Here is a 15,762-nt window from a genome sequence, read left to right as displayed (position 1 = left end):
AACACTTTATTTGAAAGTGGCGTCATAAGACTGTCATAAGACCGTCATAATGATGACATGACACTATCATGGTCATTACTGAATGCTTATGACAGATAAAGTGTCATCCGGCAAATGATGTCACCAACTCCATTTATGTCAAGCTCGGATCTTTTGCATCCATTCAAAAGTGCGATCATTTCCCGGATGACACTAAATAACGTCTATTATAAGCATTCATCAATGCTCATGACAGTGTCATGTCATAATTAGATCGTCTTATGAGTGTCACTTTCAAATTAGGTGTTACCAAATAGCATAACTAGCAATTACTGAAACGACTGGAACAGAAACTGAAGAAATAATTAGTACAGAACATGAATTTTGATCACTATTAACATCTGTAGTGCTGCAATGCATGCCGGGAGGCATGTTGGATGACAACAGTGTTGACAGCAGAGGTTGACCGTCTCCCCCAAGGGAGCAGTGATGGCCAAATGAAACTTTTTGAAGCAATGAAGCTTTGCAGCTCATTGTTTCAAAGCTTCATGGCAGTTCATTTGGTCTTATGATGCCGCCGTCAAATAAAGTGTTACCGGTTAATTTCTTTAAGTGTGATTATCCCATAATACAGTTAAGAGCAGCTCTTAGTTCAGTGCGGCTTACCTATGAACAAATGTCGTTTTCGTGTCAAATTTGGTGGGTTGTGGTTTAAAGTCAGGTGCGCCCTATAGTCCAAAATTTACGGCAATTTAGATTGCCTTCCTACAATTGAATATGTATAATGTTGAATATTGTTGAATGAATGAATATTATACGTATAATGCAAATAAGGTTGCTTAAAAGTTGGTGGGGACAATTTGAGTATCCTGTAAACTTGCAGGTGTTTAGATTGCCTTCCTACAATTGAATATGTATAATGTTGAATATTGTTGAATTAATGAATATTATACGTATAATGCAAATAAGGTTGCTTAAAAGTTGGTGGGGACAATTTGAGTATCCTGTAAACTTGCAGGTGTTATGTTAGGCCCTGGTTTTGCTGTGATTATTTTGATAGTTTTTCCAAATTATTCCCACAAAAGATTTTAAGGAATTGAATAAATAAGAATACCTTGACGTCACCAGGTGGTGAAAAATCCTCGGACACCGTGCTCCAGTGAACACATCATTGTCTAGAACTCAGCAACCTGCAAAAATGAAAACAAAGCGCGAAGTGGCTCAGGTGAGCCGAGGCGGAGGCTGTTGTCATTCCAAGATCGACTCAAAACAGCGCCAGCTGGTGATGATCATCGCTCTGACAGTCTTTTTGCTGGCGCAAATTGACGGCGCCGCGCCTGGTAAGTGCACTTCTTTTTTCTGACAAGTCCATTATAATCGGAACGAATGTCGTCGTCGTCGTCCAAATCAATCTCTTCGTAGGTTTTGCTGTCAAATCCGCAGGGGTGGCTAGACTAGCCGAGCTTGTACTTAAGTAAAAGTAGCTTGACTTCAAAACAAAGTGACTCCGGTAAAAGTAGTCCTCCAACAAAAATCCCTCAAGCACAAGAAAAAAAAAGTATTAGGTGAAAAGAATACTCATGAGTAACTGCTTATAACAAACAGATCTTTTCCAGTTCAGCCCCACCACTAATGCAAAAATTGTCAGCAGGGTTGAGAACAAAAAGTAAAGTGTGTAGTCAAAAATTACAGCCAAACATGTTTTTCTGCCATTCAAAATGAACTGAAAATTTGGACGTGCATAGCCGTCACTGGGATAGCCTTACTTGGGTGCCAGTTGAATGTCAATGCACTGTAATGTAAAGTGTATGGCCAAAAATCCCAAACACACATTTTTTCTGCCATTTAAAATGAATGAAAATTTTGGACGTGTATTGCCATCAGTGGCATTGGTGTGCATGCCTGCAAAAATGCTGTATTGAAAAAAAGCCACGTACCAAAATCCATTAAGCCTCATACAAAAAAAAAGCCACATACCAAAATCCATTTTGCCACATGCAAAAAAAACGCCACATGCCAAAATCCTTTTTGCTACATTCCCAAATACCACTTTTTGTTCTGGTGGTTTCTCCAGCAGGGTTGAGAACGAAAAGTGTTATTGGTATGTGGCAAAATTGATTTTGCCACATACCAAAAAAAAAAAAAGCCACATGGCAAAAAAAATGCCAAAATACATTTTGCCACATACCCAAAAAAAATTGCACATAGCAAAAAATATGCCACATGCCAAAATCCATTTTACCACATACTAAAAAATGCCACATGCCAAAATCCATTTTGCCACATACCAAATAAAATGCTACACGGCAAAAAAAAAGCCATATGCCAAAATCCATTTGCCACATACCAAAATAAAAGCCACATTCCAAAATGAATTTTGCCACATACCAAAAAAATGCCACATGCCAAAATCCATTTTGCCACATACCAAAAAAAAATGCTACATGGCAAAAAAAAGCCATATGCCAAAATCCATTTTGCCGCATACAAAAAAAAGCCACATGCCAAAATCCATTTTGCCGCATACCAAAAAAATGCCACATGCCAAAATCCATTTTGCCACATACCAAAAAAATGATGCCACATGCCAAAATCCATTTTGCCACATACAAAAAAAAAAAAGCCATATGGCAAAAAAAGATGCCACATGCCAAAATGCTTTTTGCCCCATACCAAATACCACTTATCGTTCTCGTTGTCTCTCAAAATCTGGGCAAAAGCCCAGCAAAATTCATCTTGGCCCATATATGATTACCTGCCTTTATTTGTAATGCTTTGGTCGCCCCTTAGTGGCTGTACTGTAAACGTGATTTTTATTGGAGAAGGGTCCAGATACTCGCCGACCTCGCTCCCTGCCACTGCTTTCATCGAGTAATATCCGATCAAGCTTTGTCATCCAACAAACCGTGCCCCTCGCTTTCAACAACCGTACCCCTTACCCTACCTTCAACGGGTTATATAAACGGAAAAGTAATTATCGGACAACTCTAATGACAACGTATGACTTTCATCTCATCTTGGAATATCACGGTTTTATTTTCGTCCTCCTTTTTTCTTTCTTTGCGTGGCCCTAATAGTCGGTCATGTCAAAGATGATGAGTACAAGTGACAAATGCTTTTGTTTTTTCCTTTCAGTCATCCACTCTCTCAAATATATCAAGACGGCGTCATTTCAAATTCCAAACTTCCCAGAGTTCTTGAGCGTGGGTTACGTTGACGGCGTTCAGATTTCACACTACGACAGCGAGAACAGAAAATCGGTAGCCAAACAGGAGTGGATGGAGAAAATCACAGCCGAGGAGCCACGCTACTGGGAGAGACAGACACAGATCAATATTGCTAATCAGGAGAGAGACAAAGTTAGCATTCGTAATCTTCAAGAGCGCTTCAACCAAACAGGAGGTTGTGGCCGTTCCAATTTGGAGCATTTGATCCCCCCCGAGGTGTTGGCTTATTACCTCTGTGCCTGACTTTCAGGTCTTCACATGATCCAGCGGATGGTTGGCTGCCAATGGGACAATGTGACCGACCAGGTCGATGGTTGGTATCACATCAGTTACAACGGGGAAGACTTTCTGTCATTTGATTTGAAGGGATCGAGGTGGAACGCCATCCAATCGCAAGCTATTATCACCAAAAACAAGTGGAATGAAGTGGAACGCTATAATGAATACTTGAAGTATTACTTGACTGAGGAATGTCCTTCATACTTGAAGAAGTACGTGAACTTTGGGAGAGACGTTCTGATGAGAACAGGTAACGTACAGCTTGTCTCTCACACATTGTCCGTGAAATGCTCCCTCTATCTTGGTATTTTTACTCATCAGTGCTTTCTTTTCTCACTTTCATTCTGCATTTTTTTCCCCCTGAACAGTTCCTCATCAATGTTCTCTCCCTAATATGTCTTCTCACTCCTCCTTGCACATGTCATATTTGAGATACACATTTATTTTTGTTTTCTTCGCACACCCATTAATCGTGAATTTCATTCCTTCAAGAAGACAACCCAAAATCTAACAAAGTGATCTGGAAATGCCTCCAAATCAACAGGATGTGACCCAAAATCGACAGGAAGTTACTTGGATATGTCCCAAAATCGACAGGAGGCGACCTGTAAATGCCCAAAACCAACCTATAACAGAAAGTAACCTGAAAATGCCCAAAAATCTACAGAAAGTGACTTGGGATAGGTTCATACCGCAGGCCTTAATGCACGAAACCCCATTTTTTTGGTGTTTTTCCAATTGGAGTCAGGCATCAACTGGACAGTCTGAACAGAACAAGTGGAATCGAAGTGGACCATTTCAAATCTGACTTGGGCCACATTTTTCAAGAATGTGGCGGCGGTCTGAACTGTCAAGTCTCCCAAATAGGAATTCATGCTGCAATTACGTCAGCAGAGAGCGGCACGCAAGACGGCAGCGATGTAGCATTAACGCCTAGCGTGAACTCGGCTTTTACTACGCAGGAGGCGGGCTTGACCACGGTCATAAAAATCTACAATGAAGAATAGGATAAGCCTGATAATGTGCGGTTTCTTACTGTGCGCCAAATGAGCAAAATTTCAGTCGTGCTTACATGGCCGAGTCGGGGTAAACTGACCCACATACTTTGCATCGTTTTTCTCGTATTTACTGTTTAAATAATTGTACATCAATATAAAATAACAATATTATGAACAGTTGGACTTGGAATGATTAGAACTGGCAGTGCCCAGATTACGGGCAGATAAGGACAAAAAGATACAGGACGCCTTCTGACCACGGAAGGCCAACGTGGGTGTCAGTTTGCCAACTGAGAAAGATTGACGATGATAATCCGGCGATAGGCAAGACATCTACAAGCCCACTTCTGCACCACCAAATCCCGCAATCAGCTCTTCTAGACAGTCCAGAACAAATGGCGGGACGTCCTGTCGTCCAAGGAACATCTGATTCGGAGGAGTGAACAGTCAGCACTCACGTGGGACTGAGGATGGCAAAATCCTTAACTCTTGCTGCCCTGACAACAGTAACGCCCGAATCCTCCTGCCCAATCCACAAACAGACAATAATCCTAAACAATGCCCAAACACACCCTTCTTCCGGACCGCAGCCTGCCTCACCAGAGCCTTTAAAAGACTGAATGTTTAATTAATCGTGGTTATTTTCTCTGGAACCTTTTGTGGATATGGTGACCTTGGATCCAGTTTGCCTGCTCGCCTGGATCTCTCTGTGCTGTATGATTTCTGCCGACTTGGAATACATTGTCAACTTGTGTTTCGAAGCCTTTTCCCAGCTTTCAAAATGGAGTCAGTACAAGGGGTTAAAGCTAAGGTGAATGCGCACAGTTTGGCCTTTTGGCCGGGTTGTTGGAGATCTGATCGGAGAATAAACAGGAAGTAACCCAGAAATGCCTCAGAAGCCACCAGGAAGTGACCTGCAAATGCCTCAAAGTCGACAGGAAGTGTCAAGTTCAAAAATGGACCCTTAGGTAGACATTTGTAAAATTACCCAAAAATAAGGAGAGAAGACACTCAGTTTTCTTGGCCAAGGAGAGCAAAAGAGGGACTAGACAGAGGAATGCTAGATTACGCTGTATAGTCACCAAAAGTGAGCTAAAGAAAAAACCCTCCTTGCTATTTTTATTTAGGGGTTTGTCCTAACACAGAAGGGTGCCGCCCTGAGGGAGGGGGGAGCAAGCTGGAGACACCCATGTGATTTTGGTTGGCTATGTGTGGGCATGTAGGTGGAACCCGACCCTCTTTACTCTTTGTAACACTTAAACATTATACTACAACCTAGTATAGCAAGCAATAATCATTTAGAAGTGACCCGGAAATTCTGCAAATCCAACAGGAAGTGACCTCAAAATGCCTCAAAATACACAGGAAGTGACCCAGGAATGTCCAATGCTAACAAATTGATTGAAAAACATAAGGAAGTAACCAAGAAACCCTTCAAATCCAACAGGAAGTGACCTGGAAATGCCTCAGATTCAAGAGGAAGTGACCAAATGAGCAGGAAGTGACCTAGAAATGCCTCAAAAAGCAACAGGAAGTGACCATTAAACAGGAAGTGACCTGGAAATGCCTCAAAATCAACAGGAAGTGCCCCTGAAATGCTTCAAATCCATCTGGAAGTGACCTCGAAATACCTCAAAATCAACAGGAAATGACTGGGAAATTCACTAAACTCAACAGGAAATGATCCAAAATCTACAGGAAGTGAGTTGAATCACCCCTGCTCTCCGCCTGTTTAAGTCACGAAACCGTCAGCTCGAACATCTGTACAAGAAAACTGGACTATCAATACACAAAGAGATGTACTGTTCACAACTCAGTTTATACAAGGACCAAATCAATGCAGCCAAATCAACTTACTATTCCAGTCTCATTTCAGCTAATCAACACAACTCTAAAGGCCTGTACTCACTTCTAGCCAAACTCACTAAGCCTCCCGATCCACTCCCTCGTCACATATTTTCTGCTCATTTCTGTGAAGCCATCCTGACATTCTTCTCCACGAAAATCACTGACATTCACCAATCCCTGACCCACTCCGGAGCTGCAGTTTCTGGGACTGACCCTGTTCCCTTTCATGTAGCACCCTCTCTTCATTTACCCTTCCTTCAATCCCGGCTATCTCTGACATCATCACCAAATCCACTACCTGTCACCTTGATCCTCTTCCCACTGCCCTCATAAAAACTTGTCTTCCCTCAATAGCCCCCCTCATCACTACTATCATTCACTCTTCACTTACATCCGGTTCAGTCCCTCCATCCCTCAAAACTGCCTCCATCACACCCATTCTAAAGAAACCTAACCTGGATCCCACCAATTTCAATAACCTCCGCCCAATCTCCAACCTACCTTTCATTTCCAAAATTCTTGAAAAAACCGTTGCATCCCAACTTCATAACCACCTAATTACCAATAACATTTACGAGCACTTTCAATCCGGTTTCCGCCCCCTCCATAGCACCGAAAAAGCCTTACTTAGAATCACAAACGACCTCCTCACAGCATCCGACTCCGGTTTATTATCAATTCTCGTCCTCCTCGACCTCACTGCCGCCTTCGACACAATTTCCCATACGATCCTTCTCGTCCGACTCTCCTCCATTAGTATCACCCACACCCCCCTTTCCTGGTTCACTTCCTACCTGTCCAACCGCACACAATTCGTCAAACTTGGCCCCCATCAATCCGCTGGCGTACCCCAGGGCTCTGTCCTGGGGCCGCTCCTCTTCATCATCTACATTCTACCCCTCGGTTCCATCTTCCGCAAACACAACATTCACTTTCACTGTTACGCGGATTACACCCAGCTCTACATATCCTCAAAACCAACCGCCTCCCTCCCACCTTCCTCCCTCACCCTCTGCTTAGATGACATTAACTCCTGGTTCTCCTCCTACTTAACAGCTCCAAAACAGAAGTCCTCTTAGGCTACGTTCATACTACAGGTCCTAATGCACGAATCCGATTTTTTCGTGTTTTTCCGACTCGAGTGAGGCATTAACTTGACGGTCTGAACGTGACGAGTCGCATAGAACGGGACCATTTCGAATCCGATCTGGGTCACTTTCGTATGTGGTCTAAATCCGATCTGGGCCACATTTTTCCAGACTGTCGCGGCGGTCTGTACTGTCCAGTCCCACAAATCGGATTTCATGCAGCAATTACGTCATCAAATAGCGAGAGAGTCGTTACGGTAGCGATGCACCTGTGCGTTATTAGCGCCTAGCTTGCAGTGAACACGGCTTTGGGGGAAGGGCTGCGCTCTACAATAGTCATAAAAAATAAAAATGGGTTGAGGATAAGCCTGAGAATGCTCAGTTTTCTCTCTGTTCCAAGTGAGCAATACTTCAACATTGCCTCCACGGCCGACAGTCGGGACAAACTGCCCGTATGTGTGTGTGACGTGCACGGACAGTGCGTGCATGCTATCGATCCATATAAACTTTGAATATAAGCCTAAACGGGGATTATTTATGTCTGTTATTTGTGTCCACCTTTTGAAAAGCAAAATATGATATTCCTGAAATGACGGATGACGTCTGTCATTTGTTTTGATGCTTCTGCGCATGCGGGTCTTCTTGCTTAGCGCGTGTCCGACTGCGAATTAGTGCGCATGCGTAATACTTGAACGGTCTCAATGGATAAAAGCAGTCTGAACGGGCACGCCAAAAAAACGGATATGACAAAAAATCGGATTCGTGCATTAAGACCTGTAGTATGAACGTAGCCTTAGTTGGTACCACCGCAACACTCTCTAATGTCCAAAAGTTCTCTATTACAATCAACAATTTACCGATCTCTCCTTCATCTCAGGTTAAGAGTCTCGGTGTCATCCTCGACAGCACACTTTCCTCCCGGTCACATATCAACAGCATCACCAGATCAGCCTGTCTCCACTTTGGCAACATTTCTCGCCTCCTCCCTTCTCTCACCCGCCATACCGCTTCCACCCTGGTCTGTAATCTAATAACCTCCCGGCTCGATTATTGTAACTCACTGCTCTTCGGTCTCCCTAATAAGTCCCTCCAGAACTCAGCAGCACGCCTCATCACAGGAACCCCCGCAACAAACCACATTACCCACATCCTCCGTCAACTTCCTGGCTTCCCGTCAAACAAAGAATCAATTACAAAATCCTTATCATCACCTTCAAAATACGCCATGCCCTGGCCCCTCCCTACCTTTGCGATCTTCTCCATCTAAACCAGACATGTCCAAAGTCCGGCCCGGGGGCCAAATGCGGCCCGCGGTCAAATTTCATCCGGCCCCCAGCCTCTGTCATAAAATCAATAACGTCTGGCCCGCACACAGACTTAATACATTGGTCAGCTGTACTGCTACCAGCATATGAAATAGCATACACACAAAATGCTGCACCTCATTTACCCACTAAAAGGCAGCAGCACTCTAATCAACATTACCCCGCATTACCCTTTATTCCCCATTTCTAAAATGGCGACAATCAAGAAAAAATAGAAAGTTGACTGTGACCGCCGACGCTTCAAGGATAGGTGGAAATTGGACCAGTGTATTTCTTCTCCAAAATATGCAACAACTCTGTCTGCATCATTTGCAGAGACATTCGTTGTTTTTAAAGAGATCAATGTGAGGCGATATTAACAAACAAGACACGCTGACATGTACGACAAGATTACAGGGAAGATATGTGCGAGAAATTGAAGCAACTAGTTTAATTTTACGGCAGCAGTATTTCACAAGAGCCCGAGAGTCGAAAGAGAAACAAAGGCTAGTTGCGAGATTGTTGAAATAATTAATTTAGGGCTGTCAAACGATTAATATTTTTAATTGAGGTAATCACAGCTTTAAAAGTAATTAATCGTAATTAATCGCAATTCAAACCATCATAAAATATGCCGTATTTTTCTGTAAATTACTGTTGAACTGGAAAGATAAGACACAAGACGGATATATACATTCAACATACTGTGCATAAGTACTGTATTTGTTTATCATAACAATAAATCAACAAGATGGCATTAACATTAACATTCTGTTAAAGCGATCCATGGATAGAAAGACGTGTAGTTCTTAAAAGATAAATGTTAGTACAAGTTATAGAAATTTTAGATTAAAATCCCACTTAATGTTTTCGTTTTAATAAAATTTGTAAAATTTTCAATCAAAAAATAAACTAGTAGCTTGCCATTGTTGATGTCAATAATTACCCAATTCTCATGGTGCTGAAACCCATAAAATCAGTCACATCCGAGCGCCAGCAGAGGGCGACAAAACACCAAAAAACACAAGTAACAAGTGGACATGACACTGTGCTGAGATTTTAATCTGTTTGAGCAGGGCATGTGCGTTAATTGCGTCAAATATTTTAACGTGATTAATTAAAAAAAAAAATTACCGCCCATTAACGCGATAATTTTGACAGCCCTAAATTAATTTAAAAAAAAAATAATAATAAAGCAAATATGACACACCGGATGGCTTGCTAAAATTTGCTTAAATATATTGTTCTACGTAAAAGCCAAGGTCGGCCCTCCACATTTTTACCACGCCAAATCTGGCCCCCTTTGCAAAAAGTTTGGACACCCCTGATCTAAACAATCCAACCCGTTCACTTCGCCCTACCACTATTCCCCCCCTCTCCGTCCCCCGTGTCCGCCTCTCCACCTTTGGTTCCAGAGCTTTTAGTCATGGCGCCCCCCAGCTCTGGAACTCCCTACCCCCTGATCTCCGCAGCATATCTACTCTATCACTTTTCAAATCTAGACTGAAAACACACCTGTTCACTCTTTCTTACCCACCATAACCCCTAGCTGTCATATTTTTACCTCTTTTTATTGTGCTTTTAATTTTTTAATCCTTTTCATACCTTTTTATCGTACTGTAATTCCATGTCTCTTGTGAAGCGTCTTTGTGTGTTTGAAAAGCGCTCTAGAAATAAAATGTATTATTATTATTATTAATCTTTATCAAATGTCAATGGCGGCCGATGAGTTCGCAAAATACCTCAGAATAAACAGCAAGTGAGTTAAAATCTCCCAGGAAGTGAGGTCAAAATGTCTGCACTCTTTGTCGCCAGTGCTCCCACGAGTGTCCCTGCTCCAGAAGACTCCGGAATCGCCGGTCACCTGCCACGCCACGGGTTTCTACCCCAGGACGGCCGCCCTCTTCTGGAGGAAGGACGGCGAGCGGCTCCACCAGAACGTGGAGATGAACGAGATCCTCCCCAACCACGACGGGACCTTCCAGACCAGCGCTCGCCTCATAACGGTGGAACGACGAGCTCGGTATGAGTGCGTCTTCCGGCTGGACGGCGTCCCGGAGGACGTGGTCACCCCGCTGGACCTCGCCGAGGTATTGAGCAACGAGCGCATAGAAGGTGAGACCCTCGCTTCCATCTTTGTCCGACGCGTACGTCCTTACGTTTGATTTTGTTGTCAGCGCGAGAAAGGAGGAGGACGCCGGTGGCCGTCGCCGTCCTGTTGGTCCTCCTCTCTCTGGGTGTCGCCGTCACGGCCTTTGTCGCCAAGCGTAAACAAGGTAAGGGACGTCTTCTCTCTTTTCATTGCATTTCAAACTCCTTTGATAGCGCAATGGGTCCAATTCATTTGGACTGGGAGGGGCATTCCCCAGTAACTTCCTGTTTTGGGAGTCCCTTCCTGTTGATTTTGAGGTCACTTCCTGTGATTCCTTGATTTTGGGGCATTTCTGGGTCACTTCCTGTCCATGTTGGAGCAATTCCAGGTCGCTCCAGGTACTTTTTTCTCTTTTATTTATTTCCAATTCGTGGCAAAAGCATTTTTCTAAATTGGGGAATCACTCAATAGTCTCTCCTTTCAATTTTGGATTGAAATTTTTTTTTTAATTTAGAGGAATAAACTCAATTGACGGGCTAGATCTTTTTACCCGTCCTCTTGTTTGACACCCCTGAGCTAAAGACTCTAGAGCTGTCCCGACTAGTCGACGTCATCGATGACGTAAATCCGTCGACGAGCACAACATCCCGTCGACGGTTAATGAAGGGTTAAAAAAATATATGTGTGGAAAGTTCAGAATGTTGGATGCTCTGTATGTAAGCGGGGAAAGCGGCACAAAGCCAAAAAAAGCGCACCAGAGTGTCCAAAACACTGACTTATTTCAAAGAAACAAAGGAGGGTACAGTTTTCTGTCCTGTCTCTTCAATGCCAAGCTTGGCTGCACGTCGGCCGTGAATAAACACCAAGCGACGTCATCCAGTTTGTAATTTTTTTTTGTTTTTTCATTTTTTGTACACCAGAGGGTGCTGTCGCCTTACTATATAATGATGTTTCATTGACAATGGTGGGCCTATAAGTGCTACTAGTATTGTTCTTAATGCTAATTGAAAGGTTTATTTCATGTTATGGTTTATTTTATGGTATAGAAAAAGGTTAAAAGGTCATAAATATATACAGTATATACAGTGATTACACTCAAGGGAGATATCGTCAATGATAAGGTAATAATAATAAGGTAATTTAAAGTGCCTGTGACACGAAAAAGCATGTTTATTTCATAATACACGCGGTATTTTATGCCCCTGAATGATATGGACCGCTTGGATGTGTGTGGAAGCGATCGCTATATTTATTTAGTTTTTTGAATCCCGCGCCATGAAAATGAGTGACTTCCGGCTTCGGTCTTGCATTGAGGAGGAGGGCGCTGTGACGTGTACGGTAGAAGACGTTCTCTTCACTATACAGTGTACTGTTGTGTATGAGGACGAAGTATTCAGCTGATTTTGCGGATTAATACTTTTATTTTTTGCATCACGCCAGCCAAACGGCTGCAGAAAAATCTTTCTGTATGCGGGAGAGGCGTATGCGCCTTTTTGGAGTTTCAAAAGCTTCCCATTCACCATGGATATTTACTGTGGGACCATTGGACTTACAAGGAAGTGAGTAAACATCTTGTTTTGTATTATTTCAAATACGAATACAGTGATTACAAAGTAAACACTATAAAACTCCTTTAAATAAAGGACTACTTACGTTTGATCATTGATAGGCATGTAAAAAGCTATCCTCATGCTCATTAGCAGTTAGCTGTTAGCACGTTAGCTGCACAATTCCAGCCACCCTCCTCCAGGGAACGAACTGTAAATTGCTCTCCGCCGGGCGGTTTGCCGATCCGCAAAGAAACTCGACAACCGGGTCGTCATGTCAAATAATCCAGGCTATTTATGTCTGATTTTCCACTTCGAAGACTTTGAAACATCCCTCGGTTCGGGTTAGCATGTCGGCTAGCTGTCACTCCTTCTGGTCTGTTTACATTCTCCGAAGCCGGGGAAGGGAAATTACATATGTCCGATTTAGGTGTCATAAAATATCGTTCGGGAGGTGTGACAGTAAAGGTGAAGTCGACTGTTTTGACCATTATGGAGTAATTTTGCCATGTCGTCTTGAATAAATGGATTTTTATTATTTTATATTCCATTTAGCACAAGATTGTTATTTGTCATGACCATGCCATTTATTTAGCAATTGGGGAAAGTACTTGGGTAAAAAGAATATCCTGTAAAAATATTGAAGTAAAGAGACAGAAACAATGACATTTTGCCGCTCTCTTCGTCGCGTTTTCCTCATTGTGAATAGTTCCCCCTCGACGGGCTGACTGGTCCTTCTCAAGCCATTTATATAGCTATTGGGGAAAAATACTTGGATAAAAAGAATATCCTGTAAAAATATTGGGAGTAGAGAGACTGAAACAATGACATTTTGCAGCTCTCTTCGTCTCGTTTTCCTCCTTCTGAACAATTCCCCCTCAATGGGCTGAATAGTAAAACCGATGAGCCTAGTCTACCGCTGACGTCATCCACCTGTTGGGGACACTAAAGCCCTATAATTGTAGGCGTGGCTAACCGGCAGATTAAAAGACTAATTTCTCGTCATCTACGCTTTGCTAAATTGTTGTATATAGTCGAATCGTCTCAAAATATGATTCTAATTCACATAATAATGCCATTTAAGACCTTTTTTCTGGTGTCATATGCTCTTTAAGGTAAAGGCAATTCATATAGGCAATTCATTGATATATAAAAAAAAGTTTCAAAGGAAAAAGGTGAAAAGTTTTTGTTAATTTCTAATTGTGTTGTTTTATTTGTGTGCACCGTAGCTCTTACAGTGTGTTTACATCAAGGATGGAATAAAAGTTGTAATCCATTAGTTTAAGAGACCATCTTTCCAATCATAATGCTACACTAGTTAATTCTATCAGCATTTGAACTCATTGCTTATTTGTGATTTATTATTGTTATTTAAGTGTTTATTTGTACTTTAATAAATAACTTAAGTGTTCCATTATATTTTTTGTGAATTGATAAGCGTCAACTAAAATTTCATTGTTAAATTAGTTTAAAAAAAAAAATAAATAAATAAAATTTTAATTATTAGATCAGTCGACTAATCGGGAGAAAATTAGTCGTTTGGGACAGCCCTAAAAGACTCCACGTCCTCGTTTGCACATCCGCAGCCACCCCCGCCAATTCCGAGACGGCTTCTGGCCGAGTCGCTTCTTCTGAGACCGACATCCTTGGGGTCGATTCGCCTGAGGCCGACGCCCCCGGGACGGCTTTTGCCCGGCCCGCTTCTTCCTGGTGTCACGCCCACACGCGGTGAGGTCAACCCCAACTCACTCACTTCTCCTTTGCTAGCCGATTCCATATTTTGTGTGCTCTTCTTCCCATAGGTGTTGGATGATAAACACCAGGGCCGTTCCTGACTAATTTGGTGCCCTAGGCAACACATTTGTTGCCCCACTCCCCTTTTCACCACATATATTTAAACACTCACGCTGAAAAAGCACATTATCTCTTTGTAATTTATTATATTAAAAAAAAAAAACAACGAACAAGTGCAGAAATTAGAAGAATTATGCTGTAATAACTACTCAAAAGCACCGATAAAAAAAAACACTTCAAAAACAAATGCATTTAATAAATTACAATTGTTATTACAATATGATTAACACCCATCCACACAAACCTACAGTTTCCTTCTCTTTCCTGGTGAAGTGTAGTCAAACTTTGGAGCGGGTGGTTCTTGGCGCCATGCTAGTTTGATGCATCTGGACAACAAGACAGTCACGACGCAATATGCGTCTTCAGGACTCGTTAAAGGGATCGTTAAGGCGTTTTCATTGTGATGTCGAGGCCTCGAAACACTCGGAACCGGTTCGGAATTGGAATCGGATTTCGATTCCCATCTCTAGTTGAGAGTGTGGATCACTGAAAGGAAAAACAAAAGCATTTGTCAATTGTGACAACGGGCCACACAAAGACAAAAAAAAAAGGACGACTAAAACAAAGCCATCATATTACAAGTCACATTAAAGTGATGTGTTGCAATACGATCAGGAAAAGTTGCGATAATACGCGAAAGAAATTCGAAATACGGTGACATTATAACACCATGTACATTTAGGTCATATTACCAGCAAAAAGTCATGTTAGGAGATTAAAGTCATCATACTACTTCAAGTCACATCGTATTTGAAGAATGTTACAAAATTTGATGTGATGTTACAAGATTAAAATCAAAACATGACAAGTTGGAATATTATGAGTTTGAAGTCATGATATGACATAACTAAAAATAAAGTTTGAATGTAGGCATGTGCCGGTATGAGATTTTGACGGTACGATAACCGTGAGCAAAAATACCGCGGTTTCACGGTATCACGGTATTGCAATTATAGCTCCAAAATGTGTTATTTTGAGATGTATGGGTTAAAAAAGAATAACTTTTTTCCATTGAACAGGATTTGTTTTTTCAGAAAATAGTTGCAAATTGGAATATGAATGTATTGTTAAAATACATAAATTATCAATAAAAAAAACAAATATTTTAAATAAAATTAAAATATAACGTAGACTATACCCACAGCCACAGCTCAAGTTGCTCAACTTTAGAGCAAGAACAAAATAATTTCTATAAAAAAAGTAAAAACTCTTCTGAATAAAATTTTGAAAAATTTATACTGCATAATTTTTTTTTGAGGATTGAAAAGCTCAAGTGAAGTTTCGCCATTTTTAGCCACTGTGTCAACTCTAGTCTACATGATGTCATGCCTTTGTGTTAGAAAGAACAAAGATTTCAAAAGTTAATAAGTTAGTTAAAAATGTATAAGTTAGTTAAAATGTAAATATTGTTGTGGAAAGGTTTCACCTAAAAAAAATAAAAAATTGGGAGTGAGACCTCTCCTTGATCCAGCGAACGTGGATTGTGCTTAGGGCAAGATCATCTTTCCTCAATTAACCATCTTTGATGCTATGCCTTTTTTTCCCT

General features: G+C 41.7%; 1 protein-coding gene across 1 annotated transcript; it reads left to right on the top strand.

The window, feature by feature from the left end:
• The first annotated feature begins 1,154 nt into the window (after positions 1 to 1,154).
• On the top strand, positions 1,155 to 11,337 carry LOC130918413 (class I histocompatibility antigen, F10 alpha chain-like). The gene is made up of 6 exons (XM_057840093.1): positions 1,155 to 1,319; positions 3,115 to 3,381; positions 3,457 to 3,735; positions 10,539 to 10,838; positions 10,901 to 10,999; positions 11,330 to 11,337. The coding sequence occupies exons 1-6, from the start codon at positions 1,178 to 1,180 to the stop codon at positions 11,335 to 11,337; spliced, it is 1,095 nt and encodes a 364-aa protein (XP_057696076.1). The 5' UTR covers positions 1,155 to 1,177.
• Positions 11,338 to 15,762: the final 4,425 nt, after the last annotated feature.

This window comes from Corythoichthys intestinalis, chromosome 7 (genome assembly GCF_030265065.1).
Source record: "Corythoichthys intestinalis isolate RoL2023-P3 chromosome 7, ASM3026506v1, whole genome shotgun sequence".
NCBI classification, from domain to species: Eukaryota; Metazoa; Chordata; class Actinopteri; order Syngnathiformes; family Syngnathidae; genus Corythoichthys; species Corythoichthys intestinalis.
Note: the sequence above shows the minus strand (reverse complement) of the source record. Positions and strands in the feature narration are given on the sequence as shown.

Excerpts from the sequence above, each read along its gene's own strand:
- LOC130918413 (XM_057840093.1), top strand. The coding sequence starts at position 1,178 with ATGAAAACAAAGCGCGAAGTGGCTCAGGTGAGCCGAGGCGGAGGCTGT. Across the intron at positions 1,320-3,114 it reads AATTGACGGCGCCGCGCCTG|TCATCCACTCTCTCAAATAT; the intron begins GTAAGTGCACTT and ends TTTTCCTTTCAG. Across the intron at positions 10,839-10,900 it reads GAGCAACGAGCGCATAGAAG|CGCGAGAAAGGAGGAGGACG; the intron begins GTGAGACCCTCG and ends TTTTGTTGTCAG.